At 38.5% G+C, this 18,106-nt stretch overlaps 1 protein-coding gene across 2 annotated transcripts in view; it reads right to left on the bottom strand.

Annotated features, from left to right (window-relative positions):
• Positions 1–10,824: 10,824 nt before the first annotated feature.
• Positions 10,825–18,106, bottom strand: part of LOC101400417 (uncharacterized) — a 35,003-nt gene continuing 27,721 nt past the window's right edge. The window contains exons 4-5 of one of the 2 annotated variants that reach the window (XR_015548615.1): positions 16,354–16,645; positions 10,825–11,261 (exon numbers count right to left, since the gene is read on the bottom strand). Coding sequence is in view for 1 of the 2 variants with exons in the window: in XM_087417577.1 (XP_087273703.1) it covers positions 16,599–16,645 (47 nt within the window). In the remaining variant the exon portion in view is untranslated. Of the gene's footprint in view, positions 11,262–13,203; positions 16,646–18,106 lie in introns of those variants that run through there. The other variant, XM_087417577.1, reaches the window with a different exon arrangement.

Here is an 18,106-nt window from a genome sequence, read left to right as displayed (position 1 = left end):
CCAGGCCCCGCCCACTCGGGCGGGCGGGAATCTCTAATAAGAATCACCTGGGGGCTTTAAAAATGCTAATATAAAGACCCTCCCCTTCCACACCAATTGCATCAGAATCTCTAGGGGTGGGCTCTTGTGCAATTGGGTATTTTCAAAAGCTCCTCTTGTGAGTTTAACATAGTGACCAACTTTTTATAGAGCCAACCCTGGACACAGCTGTACCAGACAAAAAACATATGTTGAATATAATGAATCAAAATATAAATATGTGTTATTACTTTAACACAAAAATATGAAAAATAGGTATTTATCTGAAATTATATTATTTGAAATTACTTAATTTTCTGTTACATGAATTCTGTTATTTATACAAAGCAACATAGGACTATTTCACAGTGGCAATTAGTTGTAATTGATAGTAGAACTAATTAAAATCTTTGATAGGATTCCATATATTTAGTAAAGAAAAAAAGTAAGAGAGAATACAGATTTTTTTAAAAAGAAAAATCTTTTTGAGGTATTCTATGAAATCTCCCTTTAAGTCTTGATTCCCATGGATCAAAACCACTATAGATATATAGCATTTTACCAGTATCATAATAGTTGTTTGACCTGGGACAAATTGCTTAACTCCTTTGTGCCTTAGTTTCCGTGCATGGAAAATGAGGAGATTAATACTATGAATTTCATAGGGTTGTTATGAGTATTAAATGAGTTAATATATGTAAAGTGCTTAGAACAATGCCTGGCACACAGTAAATGTTCCTGAAGTATTAGGAAGAAAACCTTCAGTTTTCCAAACATCTTTAGATGAATACAGATATTCATTGACTCAGTGTTGTAGCAGCTGAACTTCCAAAAGACACTTAAGAAAATCAGGAAAAACAATGAAATTCATTCATTCACTTAATATTTGAGTGTCTACAATGTGCCAGGCACTCTTAAGTTTCAAATATTACACATTTAAATGTTACTCAGAGTATTTAGAACTTGGTCCAGGCACAAGGCCACTGATCTCAGACAGAAAAATCAGTTGAGCTTTTGACAATTATGCTGTGCTAAAAGTGACAACATTGGAGACTTGGGGGCCTCAAACTCAGGGATAGTTTCCCTGTCTACTGATATCGAAGCTACATGGAGCAGGAGGCTAAAGAGTTATGCTAAAACATTGGAAAAAGAAGAGAGGAATTTTCCAGTCTCCCAGTGCTTATGAGATAAGACCATTATGGGGAGGAGATCAATAATAAGCACTCTTTAAGCTCACTGATCCTTTCAATATTGCTGCTGTTGTTTTTATGTATAGAAATTCCATTTATTTCTATTACCTTGTACTTTTCTGTTCATTATGTTTATGCTTTCTTTTAAATCTTTGAACATATTCATAATAGTTATTTTAAAGTCTTTGTCTCCTAATTCCATAATTTCTGTCATTTCTGGATCTGTTTCTATTGACTGATTATTTTCCTGGTTTTAGATTACATTTTCCTTTTTCTTTATCTATTAATTTTTTATTGGATGCTAAACATTATAAATTTTACATTGAGTGTTAGAATTTGTTGTCTTCCTTTAAAAAGCATTAGAACCACATGATCCAGAAATTCCACTTCTATGTAAATACCCCAAAGAATTAAAAGCAGTGACTCAAACAGATATTTGTACACCCATGTTCATAATAGCATTATTCACAATAGCCAAAAGGTGGACATAACCCAAGTGTCCTGGACAGATGAATGGATAAACAAATTGTGGTATATCCATACAATGGAATATTATTCAACCTTAAATAGGAAGGAAATTCTGACAAATGCTACAACATAGATGAACCTCAAGGACATTACGCTAAGTGAAATAGGCCAGACATAAAAAGACAAATATTTTTTATGATTCCAGTTATATGAGGTACTTAGAGTAATCACATTCAAAGAAACAGAAAGTAGAAGGGTGGCTGCCAGGGGGTGAGGGGAGGGGGAAATGGAGAGTTAGTGTTTAATGGGTGCAGAGTTTCAGTTTGGGAAGATGAAAAAAGTTCTGGAGATGGATGGTGGCAATGGTTGCACAACAACGTGAATGTACTTAATGCCACATATCTGTACACTTAAAAATGATTAAAAAGGTAAATTTTATGTTATGTATATTTTACCACAATAAAAAAAAAAAACACTGTTTTGCTGTTTTTTAAATTTTCCTGGCAGACAGTTCAGACTACTTTCAGATCAGCTTAATTCTTTTAAGGCTTGTTTTTAAGATTTGTAAGGGTGAGTCACCCCAAAAAGAGTATAATCTTGGCTTGAAAGCTTGAGCAGATCTTGAAGTATTCTAGGGCTCATTTAGTACTCTTACTAAATTATTAGTATCAGCATTTTACTAAACTACTAGCATTATCCTTCTAGGATCTCTACAAAATGTCTCAGGTGTTCAGTGAGGACTCTCTATGTATCTCTAGCTCCATGATAGAGAGTGGGATAGAGCTCTATCCCAGCTCTGGGTGAGCTCTGAGAATTATTCAGGTTATAGCTTCCTGCTCATTCTTTGGCTGGCATTGAGGCTGCCAGGAACAGACTCAAGAGGACCCCTTATGGAGATCTCCAGAGCTCTTTCTCTATGTAGCTTTTGGCTCTCTAGGATTCTCTACCCAAGTCCCAGCTACCTCTGCCTCCTTGAATTCAAGTCTCTGTCTCCTCAACTCCGAGAGCCTGCTATGGTCTGTTTGGGTTCTTCCTCCTTTGCACTGTGGTCTAGAAAGTGCCTCCAGTTAGAAGGCCAGAGCAATCATAGGCCTCACCTCACTTATTTCCTTTTGCTCAGGGAATCATGGGTCTGCACTGCCTGTTGTCCAAGGCCTGAAAACATTTTTTAATATATTCTGTCTAGTTTTATAGTTTTTTATGAGTTCAGTAAGTCAGTCTGGTCCCAGTAACTGCATCGTAGCCAGAAGAGGAAACTCAGTATAGTTTTGTGGGTTTTGGGAGGGGGTTTTTTGGTGAGGAAGATTGTCTCTGAGCTAACATCTGTGCCAATCTTCCTCTATTTTGTATGTGGGACACCACCACAGCATGGCTTGATGAGCAGCGTGTAGGTCCATGCCTGGAATCCAAACCAGCGAACCTCAGGCCACTGAAGCACAGCACGCAAACTTAACCACTACGCCACCAGGCTGGCCCAAACTCAGTGTAGTTTTTTTTTTTTTTTTTTTTTTTTTTTTTTTTAAAGATTTTATTTATTCAGTTTTTTCCCCCCAAAGCCCCAGTAGATAGTTGTATGTCATAGGTTCACATCCTTCTAGTTGCTGTACGTGGGACTCGGCCTCACGTTGGATGGAGAAGTGGTGCCTCGGGGCGCTCCCGGGATCCGAACCGGGGCCGCCAGCATCAGAGCGCGCGCACCCAACCGCTAAGCCACGGAGCCGGCCCTCAGTGTAGTTTTAATGTGCCCTTCTTTTATCATTAGTGCAGTTGAAATTTTCACATGTTTAAAATCCATTTGCATTTTGTTTTAATGAACTGTCTATAATTGTATTTGGATGTTTTTCTCTTGGGGTATAGGTTACGGATTTTGGATTTTGAGACATCATTAGAAATACTTCTCCAAGGTCAAATACCGTATGATCTCACTCACAAGTAGTAGATAAAAACAACAACAAACAAACACATAGAGACAGAGATTAGATTGATGGTTGCCAGAGGGGAAGAGGGTGGGAGGAGGGCAAAAGGGATAATTAGGCACATGTGTGTGATGATGGATTGTAATTAGTATTTGGGTGGTGAACGTGAGAACATGATGCAATCTATGCAGAAATAGAAGTATAATGATGTACACCTGAAATTTATACAATGTTATAAACCAATGTTACTGCAATGAAAAGAAAAAAAAGAAATACCAAAAAAAAAAAAAGAAAAAGAAAAAAGAAATATTTCCATTCCCAGGTTAAAAGTGAATTCACACTTTTTTGGCTTCTTCTTCTTCCTCCTCCCCCCCTCCTCCTTCCCCTCCTCCACCTCCTCTTCCTTCTCCTCTTCCTCTTCTTCTCCTTCTGCTTCTTTAATATGTAAATCTCTAATCCATTTGGAGTTTAACCTGGTATGTGGTGGAAGTCACGGATTTAAATTTAACCTTTTTCCAAAAAGTTATCCAGTAATGAAAAAAATATATTTTTAAAAAGGCTGTCTTTCCCCATTGATATAGGATGCCACTTATATCATACACTAAATTTTCACATATTCTTGGACCATATCTGGACTTTCAATTCTGTTCCATTTGTCTGTCTATCTATTCATACGCCAATATCACACTGTTTTAATTAGAAAGGCTTTATGTATGTTTTTATAAATGGTAGAAAAATTTATTTGCTCTTTTTCAGAGTTTTTTTATTATTGTTATTATATCTGCTTTTTTATTTTTCCACGAGCTTTAGAATCAATAAATACAGCTGCAGAAAAAACCCTACTTATATTGGTATCATGCTAACATTATAAATTAACTTAGGGATAATTGACAACTTTATGACACTGAGTCTTCTAAGAATAAATGTCTTTTCATTTATTCAAGTGCACTTTTTTCTTTCAGAGGTGTTTTAAAGTTTTCCTCATAAAATTTTTTTCACATTTCTTGATAAATTATTTCTTGGAGTTTTCTCTTTTTTGTTGCTATTGTAAATGAAGTCTTCTCATTTACAAATTTTCTAACTAAGAGTTTTGTGTATATGAAGGCTACTGATTTTTGTATGTTAATTTTATAACTTGCTACATTGTTACCAAACCAAAGTGGGTTTGCTTCTTGGTGAGTTGAAATCAAAGCCGTCACCAGAAGTAGTTGTCATACAAAGTAAAATTTATTTGCAGCAAATAAAGGAGACCATGGGGAATCACTTCCAAAGCCATGGCTCCTCAAGGAAGGGAAAGCAGGGGCCTTTATTTTGGATGGGGAATGAACATTCAAAAGAAAAGTTTTGTCATCATGTGTAGAGCTGGGTATAAGCTCACGCAGGTGTAGTTTGAAAACATGCTTTCACATACATTATATGTTATACTAACAAGGCTTAAGCTCCTCCCGGGGCAGAGACCTTAACATCGAAATGAAACAAAGGTAACTTTTGGACACTTCTTGGCCTGTCTGCATATGCCTCGCTGTTGCGGTGGGGTTTGGACCAGTTCAGGGCAGTTGGTGATTGCATCTCTTAACATAACCAAAAAACAACTTTGAGAAACAGTTAAGTACTTTTGAAACCTTCTTTGAGTTACTCAGGGCAGTTAGTCGGTGACGTTATTGAATCCTTTTTGGTTTGTAGTTATTGTTTTAATTCTCTTAGGTTTTCTAGGTACACAAGATCTAGTTTTCTTTTGCCTTTAGAAATTTTAGGCTTCTAGTTGCCTTTTCCTGTCTAATGGTTTTGGACAATGTCTCCTATATAAATATTAAATGGTAATGGCAATAGTAATCATTCTTGCATTATGCCCAATTTTAGTAGACTTGCTACTAGTGTCTCCCCATTGAATAAAATGCTGGCTTTGAAATGACTTTATATATATATATTCTGCTATGTTAAAAAAAGACTCTATCAATGCCTATTTTAAGGAGCTTTGTAAAAAAAATTAATAATACGTTTATTTTATATTTTATATTAATATAAAAATTAATAATTTATTTTTATTAAATGCCATTTTATTATTTGTAGAAGTGATCATTTTTTTTCTCCTTAGACATGCTAATAGGTTTGCTAATATTGAACTATTCTTGCATTTCTGTAATAAACTCAATTTGGTCATGATATATTTTTAAATGTGATATTGCATTCTGTTGGCTAATTTTTTTTTTAGTACTTTTATATTGATATTCATAAGAGAATGGTTTGTAGTTTTATTTTTATGCAATTTCTATTAAGCCTTAATTTTATACTTGTTTAAAATATAGAACTTTCTTTTTTTCCCTCATTCTCTGTTAAGTTTAAGAAGTATTGAGATAATCAAATCTTTACAAATTTTGGTAGAATTCGACTGTGAAACCATCTGAGTCTAGATTTTTTTTCAGCATTCTTTATTTCTTCTCTAAGGAGATTGCTCTGTTTAGACTTTCTTTACTGGGGCCACTTTTGGCAAATTATATTTGCATAGAAAATTATGCATTTCATCTAGGTTTTAAAAATTTATATTAATGGAGCTGAGAAAATTAATATATTATTCTTTTTTTTAATTTAGAAATATGATATTGGTGACTCAGATTCTCTCAAGATGCTTGAGTGGATGAGCTCAGAAGCATAGGAATACCAATTAGCCTTGAAAAGGAATGGGATGCCCTCCAAGACAGGAGGAATGGATGGGTTAGGATAGAGTTAATCTAAAAAAAGTTAAAGGTTTGATTGTTTCTGATTATCTGCATGGTCTGATGCAAAGCTACCTGCTGAGTTTGAAAACAGACAAAATGGATTTTAGAAACTTCATGTCACTTGTTCCATTTATTTGGGTCTCCTGCTTCTCTTAAATTTTGGTAGTGTTACTCATAACACATTCTGTTAAACTGAAATGGAATCAGAAGGATTCACTGAGCACTTATGATGTATCACTCATCCTTCTTTGATCTCTCTATCCTCTGGGAATTGGATGTTTTTTTTAGATGTATGAACTTCCACATAATTGTATTCCTATTCTTCACAGAAGGTGGAGACCAGGAATAGGGATGGAGCTCTGAAAGAAAAGCTTTAGTTTTTCAATACTATCACACTATGGTCTTCTGTTTCCTCCCAATCAATACTTTATTTTTCAATCCATGTCTCATAAAAAATCTGTCTGCTCACAATTAGTCCTCTGCAAATATCTTTTATACCATCAATTTAGTAAAAGTGGGGCTTTTTTTCAACTGGCACACACCACTACAGTATTCCTGCCACCATCTATTCTGATTATGCAGGGTCTGTTCAGATTGGGTGGTGCTCATGCCATACACTGTTAAATATTTTCAATATTACTCAGAACTTAATATGCCCTGTGTTGGAAGAGTACCTTTATGAGGAGTCTCTGTGCATTTGACATTTCTCATCTGTCTATTTTCTTAACTTAATGGCATCTAATAGCTGAGACAATTTTTTTTAATGTACTATTGAATGGATGTGCCAGTGTTTTATTTCTCAAGTCAGACTAAAACCGAGAAGGCCCGTGGAAGATGAGGGAGCATAGAAAGAGGTGGAGAAGGGAGAGGCAGAGTTCTCATCTACTTCCCAAACTTACGGATGCCCATTTCTGCCTGCCCCAGGACCAGCTCCACCCAGCTGTTATTAATATCACAAACTGCTTACAAGATGGGCCCTGCTTCTCCCTGGAGCTTTGAGAACTTTCATAGCATTTTATTTGAGATTTTTCCAACTAACAAATAGGGTCTGGAAAGAATCTGCCTCTTTGTTTGCTTGCTTGCTTCCTTCTCACTTTCAACATTACATGCCAGGCTCATCACATGCAGGCCATAGGAGTAACAGCAGTGAACAAGAAAGTGAGGACATTATAATCTCTTCCATCTGTCTGGGAATGAGCAAAGCATTTATTAGGTGCTCAGATGAGCCTTGAGACCTGTTTTCCTGCCTGTCTCTCACCTTGGTAGGACTTGTGTCCCTGTTGCTTTCTTCTTAGTTTACACTCTAATTCATCTCTGGGACTAGGCAGAACACAGGTACCACTGTCACTAGCTTTAAACCAAGTTTGCTGGTGTCCTGACTCCCTTATCTGGTTCCTGCCAGCCACTTCCTATCTGTACTGGGCTATAGAACATTATGTTATTTCTCCTGCGAAATCTGAAAGAATCTCAGTCCATTATGTGCAACTTTAACAAAGGCCTCACCTAGACTGTCCACCAGCCCTTAGACTGGACCCTCCTAGATATTGGTCCTATCCTGGATCTTACTAGAATTTGTCCCACTTCCTTAAATTTGGTGATTTAAATAACTAATCCTCCCCTGGAATGGGCCAGTCCTTCTGTCTTTCTTTATACTGGCAGAGTATGCTTTATACCCCCTCACGTGCTGTATAAAATGCTTGTATCCATGCCTCTGTGCTGCAAGATGTATCTCCAGGCTCTATTCTTAATCTCTTTCTCCAGGTTCCTGTTATGAGGTACCTGTGTTCTGCTTAATGTCTAGTATCTTTGCACTGGCATTTCAATTTTACTCTTAACTACCTTACTACTTCGATCTTACCCACAGGCTCTGTCCGTTGGATCATCATTGGTCCACATTTTGCAGCCCCATGTATCAAGTCAACCATGAGCCTCTGCCTATCCCAGCCTTCAAAACTCCAAACTCCAAAACAATTGTTCAGAAATTTCCTTCCTGAACCAGTGGAAAATTTTTGCTTATTTCTACCCCTAAAGCCATTTGCAAACATCAGCCTGAGTGTGCTACATGTTTCCTTCTGGACTCTGTGCTACTGGAGCTGGTACCTGTGCAACTGTGAGCACTGGCTTTCTGGCTCTTAGGGGAATTTCCAGAGTTTTAAGCATGCTCTCCATGACCCCAAGCTCTGTCACCTACCAGTACATTTTCAGGCCTGAAGTGGCTGGGGATGAACTTGAGGTCCGTGTCCAACAGAGTTCCAAGCCCCAGGCTTGATCCCATTTCCCACAGTGGCCTTCAGCTCTAAGCATTCAGAGTGCAGCTCACAGTACTGCCACCCAAGGTTCGTGCCAGCACACCAAGTGTCATCAACACTGTAGCTCCTGCAACTTCCTGGCAGAAGAGATTTACCAGTGATACCAAGACCTTGATCCTCTTTTCCCTTCAGATGCAGTTGTACAGGACAAGCTGTAAGTCAAGGTCACTTGCAGGTTGGAGGGGGATGGGGAATGCAGATTGGGAGATTCCGTTATGTGTTTCTGAGCTCAGTTTGTGAGTAGGCCCAGAGGTCAATAGTGCATCTTCCTGTCCACTTGTCTGCTTTCCGAGGACCACCATACACATACCTCTGTGGTCAGCCTGCTAACACAACCAGTGAATTGGTGGAAATCCATGTGTTCCTGCTAGCTATACCTCCCACCATGGAGAACAGAGCCATCAGCAGACTCTGTGGTAAACTAGATTCCTGGCCTGCAGAAATAGTATTTCACTTGCTAGTAAGGGCCATGATGGCAAGAATATGTTCCTCCTTTTCACCATTCATAACTCCAGTGCCCTCACTCTTTCCTGGGGTTAGAGAGAAAAATCGAGTTAGGACAAATAGAGATTCTACTTTATCTGTTTTGTCTTACAAAATCAACCATGAAAACATGCCTGGATCCAAAACACAGTTTGGCCAAATTGTAGTGTGCTACTAAGGAAACTACCTTGTTTGAGGAATATCCACTAGAGCTGCATGAGAGAGGTCAATAATCCTATACCATGAAGCATTCTTATCAATGAAAATCCAGTTTTGGGTACAGGTTATGGCCTTACCTAAGTTGAGAGACATTTATTCTATGTATTTTTTCCATGTACTCTGTCATATTTTTACACTTTTACATTTGACAGCTGACATTGGCTCAAAGACTCCCTGAAGGCTTTCCTGGACTTTCCTTAGACTGCAGGGCAGCGTAGGATGCTTCCACTGACCTTCTCTCTCTTCTCCTTCACTTGCAGTCAGACTTGCATCTTGCATCTTGGGCTCTACCTAGCTTTACAAGCTCTCACTCTACTTCCTTTGTCATAGGCATGTCTCCTGATAAAATCCTTGCATGTTTCATCCCATCTTGGTATATGCTTCTTGGAAGACCTGGACTAACATCACAGAAAGAGTAATTTTTCAAAAGCCCACACTCTCAAAGGGAAAAATTCAAGCTATTTCATGTACACTTAGGTTGTTCTCTAATTTACAGGGAGATTGAAAGCTGAAATCATATCAGGAGGACTTCTTGGTCCTGGATGATGGAATTACTCTCCTATTTTCACCCCCTTTCACCTCTAGCACTATCAAGCAAGTGACCTGTCTAGCAGAGAAGACTGTTTACTGATTCCTACCAGCCCAGGAGTAGTAAATTGTTGAATTTGATGGACCAGAAGAAGGAACTGGCTTACTTGCTACCATCTCGTGAAGGTTCAGGTTAGTTTTCCCATTGCAATTCTATAATCACACTCTTTCAAATCAGGGGGTGGGAGCAGCAAAAAGACATGCTGGAAGGAGAACAGACACCTTCTCCCAGCATTGAGTAATCTCTTTGAAGGCTGATTGTTTAAGTTTCTCACCTGCCAGAGTTGGACATCTCTGTCCTTTCCACATGTCCTGTTTTTAAAGGGCCTCCTCCCATCATCCCAAGAACTCAGGTCTTGAAAAGCATGGGCAATGCTGTAGACAGCAGTGTAGGTGTTGTAAGTCTGTACCAAAGTACTCATGAACTGTCCTTGTAGATGCTCTGTTTTTGTGCAAAATTTGACCTCTCCAGTGTCCGTGCTATTTCTCTGGAGATCAAGGTCTTGACTAGGCCACTTACACCCAAAATTCTCTTCCCAAAATGTCTCTATGAACATATTTTCCTTGTACTTGGAAGGATGCATTTGATTAAGGAATTCTGAGGGGCCGGCCTGGTGGCGCAAGCAGTTAAGTGTGCGCGCTCCACTGCAGCGGCCCGGGGTTCGCCGGTTCGGATCCCGGGCGCACACCTACGCACTGCTTGGCAAGCCATGCTGTGGTGGCGTCCCATATAAAGTGGAGGAAGATGGGCACGGATGTTAGCCCAGGGCCAGTCTTCCTCAGCAAAAAAGAGGAGGATTGGCAGATGTTAGCACAGGGCTGATCTCCTCACACACACAAAAAAAGGAATTCTGAGAAGCCTGGAATTATGATCTCAGATCTAAAGATGGTGATGGTCTGGGGGGTAATGTGGGACTTGCCCACATTAGACAGTTTAACTTCGTTTTCTTGGACACTGCTTCTTATCCATATCTTCCCCCTTATATCACTCAATGAGACTCTCTCATAGGTACAGGGAACACTCAGGCTGATAAGAAACATCACAATGACCTTTGCAGTTGATGCTCTTAGCAGTTCCTTGTTATATTCTATGTTCTCCCAGGACTTGGAGGTGGGAATGGTAATTAGGAATTCCTTACAGGCTCCCATTTTCTCCAGCTCAGTGATCAACAAGGAGCTCCCTTGGATTCCAAAATCATCATCTTGAGTCACAATGCCCACCCGAGTCCAGTTAAAGTAGCTCAGGAGTAGGGCCACACCCTGGGCCCAGGATTGGTCACTGGATATTGTCCTTAGGAAGGAAGGGAACTCAGTCTTATCACTGAGGCTGACTGCAGTAGATGTATAACTGACCTGGAAAGTAAACACATCTTTTTCAGAAATCAGAAATGAATTCTGACAGAAGCACATAGAAAGAATACTAAAATTTATTCTTTTTATGATGATTTTCTATACTAAATCATAACATACATGTAAATTTTTTTCTCTAGTTTAATTACATTCTAAATAAAAGTGGAACAATTCTCAGCCCCTGTAAATAATTTCTCCCTAAACTTCTGGGGGGAGGCAGTATAGTGTGTTTAATTCATTTTCATTATAGTGTGAAGAATAGTAGTCTAGTAATAACTACCCTGAAAGTGTATCACAACAAGGTGATGTTGGTTCCACTAGTGCATACCTCTTAGAGTTTAATTCCCAAGATTGAAGGCAAACCTATTTCTGATACTAAGGGACAGCCAGTTTAGAAGATAGGGCCTAAGAACTCAAAGTACTGATGGAAATAGAGCTTCAGAATCATAGCTTCTCTATGCAAACAGCCTTGAGAAATGAGATGATTTTTAATTGGAAAACCATTTCTTTTGTCTTCACACATTTGTAGATTTTACAAGTGTTTTACAAATCGTGGTCAGTCGTCTGCATCAGAAATTATCTGAGATGCATGTTAAAATGCAGGTTCACTGGTCCCAAGCCCAATCTACTGAATGAGAATCTCTAGAGGAGAGGCCCAGCGGAGTGAATTTTTTCAAGCACTGCAGGTGATCCTCATGCCTGCTAAAACTTGAGAACTTCTCCTTTATATAATACACTCAGAAGGCTCTTTCTGTGCAAATGGATTTAGGCCATGTGATAGAAATATAATAGGTTTCTGAGTTAGAAATGGGGGTTGAACATTCTTTGGATTCCCAGAGTCTAAAGACACCCACCAAATAGGAGGGTATGACTTGCAATAGTCATATCCCAAGTTAACCATCTAATTTCCTGCTTTATTGTAGAGGCACATATTATATTCTCTTCATCCTCCAATGCTTGTCAGACTTTTTCATTTATTTGTCTTTCTCTCCCTTCAACGTTGACTTCCTAACCTAACTTCCCTTTTTGCCTCAGTGGTGTCTTGTGTACCTAACTTAGAACATCTTGAATCTATTATATCCCTAAGCTTCCACAAGTTCTGCCAATAATTTACATGTAATTTATTTCATATATGCTCCCTCTTTCCATTCTCTCAACTACCAAAGTAAGTTTGGCTTTAGGTGCCACTGATGTATTACAATCACATCTTCTTACAATCACGTATTACAATCACGTTAAGTGATGACGTACAATCACGTCATCTACTTGCTGCTTCTTCGCTAGAATATTTCACCCTAAATCCTCAAACATTTCAACCTAAATCCTGATGACAAGTTAATCTTTCAAATACAACTGACTCTCAGTTAAACAGGGTAATAGATCTGGAGGCAGAACAAAGTCAGGGATAGCCTCAAATTACAATTAACTTTTAACTGGTCAAAACATGGTTCAAGTGGGATTTCATGCAAATATTTGATTTTGATATTTGATTAAAGCTGAATTCAGCATTTAGGAACACATTTATTAGGTGACAACATAATAGTGTAAAACTGGCACAAGTGTAAGGACCTAGGCACACAGAATTCCACATAATTTGACAAAAATAGTCAAAAGTTGATAACCTGTTCAAATAAATTGTTATTTTTGTTTCTTAACTGAACTTTCTTTTGGTAGAAAATTAGAACGTGGTGTGATGTGGCACAATCCCAGTGACGTACCCTCCCTCTGCCTTCCATGCACTCACCTTCACAGTTTTAATTCCTGTGAGAATCCTCAACCCTGCAAATACCCTCCCTCTCCACTCCCAATTATGCATGACTCTTACTAGCCATCACTTTCCTCTTAGGCAGGTCTGTGGGAGGAAGAGATGGCACGTGATGGATGTGGGACCACATGAGCTACATGTTTGATTGTCAAGGGGGAGAGGCATTGCTATAGTGCAGCACAAATAAGGTGGAATCCATTGATTTCAATCATATAATTACAATCAACAGATGACTTTTAATACATAGTTGCTTTGTAACAATTTTATTCTTTTCTTAAATGCTCTGGTTATTGTTTTTTTTAGTGCAATTTGTCTGTAAATTGGTCGGTCCATCGCTGAATTATCAAGAATACAAAAGAAGATTGATTGACTGATTTACTTTACATCTGGGAACTTAAATATAGAAAGTAGCCAAGTAAAAGTAAATTTCTAAAAGGATTTTTTCGATGATCACCCATTAAAGAAAATCACGATTGAAACAACTGAAGCAAGATTTCCTATGCATGTGAAGCAGGGAGACAGTAAATCTGAGAGCTGAATGTGACCAATAGGTGATGTAACAATGGCTCTGTCAGCATGATATGGACAAGCTGGTGTGTATCACCAGCTTGTGATAATTGCAGTAACCTCACAGCTGTGCTACTGAATGATGCGTAAGCTGTGATAGTTTTGGCCACTTTATGTTTTGGTAAGTTATAACCATTTCAAGAAGGTGAATTACAATATTGTATTCTTAATTCACATGTTGGGAAGAAAAACCAAAAAATGCACCCAGAAGATGCTGAGGCTGAAATAATTATTACGACTGTACTTTTACAACTTTGGAATAGGTATGTCCCCCAAAATTTTGGTCTCCTACTATATGATATTTCACCAAGGTCATCCCTCTGCTTAGGAAAAAAATTCATTGGCTTCTTAAGGCCCAAAAATAAAGTCCATATTTCCTACCCTAGTGTTCAGGATCCTCCCAATATGAATCATGCCTTTTTCTATCATGATTCAGCCAAACCAGTTACCTTATTATTTCCCAAACATTCTAATTATTGTGAAAATACATCTTAAGTGGAGGGTAGGTTCTAAAAATTAGATGGTAAGATAAATTAAATGACTTCAAAATTACTTTTTTAAAATCTTTTACCTTGCCCCAAAAGTACAGTATACCGGATTTTGAATATACAACTGTATACGGCAAATATATATATAAAATATATACAGTAATATACATCATTCTCTATGGGGACCATACTCTGAGATTAAATCAATTAAGTGATCACTGCTTAGCTCCTTTCAGCAAACACATGAAGATTCTAAGGCCCTTCCTGGCTTAAACATCTTCCTAGTCATCAACATCTTGGTCTCCTGCAGAATACTTTAATTATTTCCCTGAACTTCTCTTTGGTCAGTGTTTTCTCATGGCTCTCAATTACTTCCCATGACTCTCAAAAATTTTTCATTTTCCTCCTTGAAACTATGAACAAAGTTGTCACCGACCACTTAACATTTATTGAGGATTTCCCTTTGTGCCAGGGACACATGAATTTTATGTACTTTCCATGAATTTATTTACTGGATCCACATAACAACTCTATGAAGTAGGTGCCATCATTGTCCTCATTTTACAGATGAGGAAACTGGGTCACAGAGACATTAAATATTTTGCCCAAGATCACATGACAAGTAAGTAGCAGAGCTCAGATTTAAGCCCAGGCAGTTTGGCTCCAGAAATGTAGCAAACACAATTGTTTTCACCGTTAAGAATGTTAATATTTCATAATTGCCTTTTCTTCTCAGTTTTGATTAAAATAAAGAAAACATTACAGATAAGTTGAAGTCCATTTTATTTTCATCCTCACACACACAAAAGGAACTCCTTTTTCTGCTTTTGAGTTTGGATATATAATTTTAATTAAAAAAAAATACTACCCAGAAAAGGAATTTCTGCCCAGCCCACTAGCATAGCTGTATTTCCACACTCTCAATGTCATTTTCCTCACTGCACAGGGACTGTTTCAGGCTTCACTGTATCCATTGCCTATGAGCATAATCCCTCTACGTAGAAGGACAGACAACCTCCAGGACTACATAAATTACCGTTTTCTTTCCTCCACCTCTCCTTTTCTTCCTTCTCATTTTTCTCCCACTCCTTCTTTTTTGGCCAAGCCCATACAGTTGGATTTGTTCAAGTTAAATGACTGTGAAGCAGCTTCACTGCACATTTATATCATTATTTTTCTTTGTCTAGATTAGCTTGCCTCCTCTCTACCTGAGTGAGTATTACACATATGTTTAGAAAGGCAGCAAAGACTCTGGAGCCAGATTGCCTGAATTTAAGTCGCAGGTCTGCCACTGACCAGCTGTGACTTAGGGTGGTCACCCAACCTCTCTATACTTCACCCTCATCCGTAAAATGGGAAAAATAATAGTACCTATCCATGGTTCTATGGATTAAATGAGCTACTTACTAAATGTAAAGTGATGAGAATAGTACCTTACAAAAAGCAAGCACTATATAAATGTTACCCACTATTCTTATCCTTAGCTCCTGTTTTAACCCATGCTTACCTGAGCACTCATTTCTGCCAGTTTTCAAAGCTCTTAGTTTTAGTTGAACTAAGTTGTCCACTATCATATTCAGTCCTGCAACATTTCTTCCCAATATATCTAGATCATGCTTTTAATGATAGGAAGTATGCCTTATAGTACTTTTTAATCATGATCAGTCGCTTGTGGTAATCAAGTAAATTGAGTCAATGTTATATTGAATATAAAATCATATATTCAATAAATACATTGAATCAATATGTTTATTCACAACCTCATATTCTGTAATATTTAGATTCATCTTGAAACCTTAAGGTTTGAGATTTTAATGCCATATAGGTCCGTGCACTTTCAGATGATTCAGTCCAGAGTTGGATTCTCCATGCCACAGATGTCATTCTGCGATTCTGTGGGGCAAGTTCGAGAGGTTTCCTTGGCTAGTTTTCCTTTCATTGGACCTTCTTATCTACAACTATGGATGGCAAGAATCTTCACCTGTCTCCACTCATCCTCACGTTGCCAAAATCCTATATTCTGAGCAACTTAAGATGGGTTGTGGAAAATTGCAAGATGAATGCTAGTTGGATATTTAACAATAGGATAGTATAATATTTTGAGGGAAATGTTTGCTGAATCTGTAGGAATGAATGCCTGTGTGCTTGTTTATATTTTGAGCAGGGCTGCTTTCTGTAACGAGAGAAAGAACTCTGACTTTGTGACTTTGAGAGAAGAGTCAAGTTGGTGGGTAAAAGGTGATAAGAAATGAGAAGGGGCTTCCAAGTCACTCACCTGGGGAAATTTATATAGTCGCAGCAGTCTCGCCATGGGGATGGACAGTGCTGACTGAGATTCCCCAATCAGAGCAAGGAGAGGAGGGTGAGCACGGCAGCTATAGTTGGGTATTGGGTTCTTGGACCTTGTCAGGAGGCTCATGATTCCCTCAAGGGCCCCGGAAATGAGGCTTCCAGAGTCCCAAATGGAGAATCCTAGCATGAGACTGGGTAACAAACGGATGTCTCTGTTGATTTCCTTAGTCACAAAGATGAAGACCCGAATTGCCCAGTAACTCCAGGCTGTAATCCTGAGTAAAAAAAGTACAAACGAAGTTTTAGAATTTTCCTAAATCTTCCAATATAGTCCCTTAATGAGTTTTTTAATGTGTATGTCCACAAAGATTCTTTGCTTTCCTTGAGCATGATGAAAATCACTCTGAATCTCCTCCCATTCCAACTCTCCCAGCTCCAAATGGTCCCACATAATGTGTTCCGAGTGGGGAATAGGGTGAGGCAAGCGAGGCATTCATTCACCTTGGGTGCAAAATTTAAGAGGGCACCAAAAAACTCAGTAATCAAGATAAATACTATAGGGGCCGGCCCGTGGCTCAGCGGTTAAGTGCACGCGCTCTGCTGCTGGCGGCCCGGGTTCGGATCCCGGGCGCGCACACACGCACCGCTTCTCCGGCCATGCTGAGGCCGCGTCCCACATACAGCAACTAGACGGACGTGCATCTATGACATACAACTATCTGCTGGGGCTTTGGGGGAAAAAATAAAATTAAAAAAAAAAAAAAGATAAATACTATTGTAATCAAGATAAATAAGATTGTAATGCAATATGTAGTTGTTTTTTTTGGTGAGGAAGATTAGCCCTGAGCCAACATCTGTGCCCATCTTCCTCTATTTTGTATATGGGTTGCCACAACAGCACGGCTTGATGAGTGGTGCATAGGTCCACGCCTGGGATCCAAACCCGCAAACCCCGGGCCACCCAAGTGGAGCGCATGAATTTAACCACTACACCACCAGGCCGGCCCCTGTAATGCAATATTTTTAAAAAATTAAATTAATGCAAAAAAATCCATGATGAACAAAATATCAAAATTTTAAATGAGAAAGCTATTGCTTGTTTTATAACCCAGAGTTATCGTGTGTTGGGAACAGTCATTTCCAATCAGCTCGTGGTTCCTGGGCCATGAGGCCATCGCATCCTACTTTGTGCAGGTTGACAATGTTGTGCAAACAGACTGGGCAATGTGGACTTTATATATAGTCATTTTTTTTAATTGTAGTGCTTTCATTAACTTTTCCCATCTTGTTCAAAACATAGGAAGATATTTTGATAAGTGTATATAGAGGCACATATGTTTTGTGATTTTTGGCCTCAGGATCCAATATGGTTTGAAACAGCACTGGATGGGTATTAAAATTTTTTTAATAGATAATGGCTCAGAAAATCAAAACAAAGTACAGTGAAGAGTTGCACCCTTCATCCCCCCAACCCCTCCACATGTAACGCTTAGTTTCTTGTGAGTTCTTCCAGTTTCTTTCTGCAAATACAGTCATACAAAAAGCACCAACTTTAGGCTTTGCTGATTTTCTGTATTATGTATTTGCTTTCCATTTTAAAATTTCTGTCCTTTATTATATATTTCCTTTTACTTTATTTGTGTTTAATTTGCTTCTGCTTCTAGTCTTTCAATGGAAACTGAGATGATTGATTTTCAACCTTCTTTTGTAATTTTAGGTAATTTAATGCTACAGAT

This window comes from Ceratotherium simum, chromosome 26 (genome assembly GCF_057802395.1).
Source record: "Ceratotherium simum simum isolate JZ-2026a chromosome 26, ASM5780239v1, whole genome shotgun sequence".
Classification (NCBI taxonomy): Eukaryota; Metazoa; Chordata; class Mammalia; order Perissodactyla; family Rhinocerotidae; genus Ceratotherium; species Ceratotherium simum.
The sequence above is the reverse complement of the archived record's forward strand: the minus strand, read 5'-3'. Positions and strand labels throughout refer to the sequence as shown.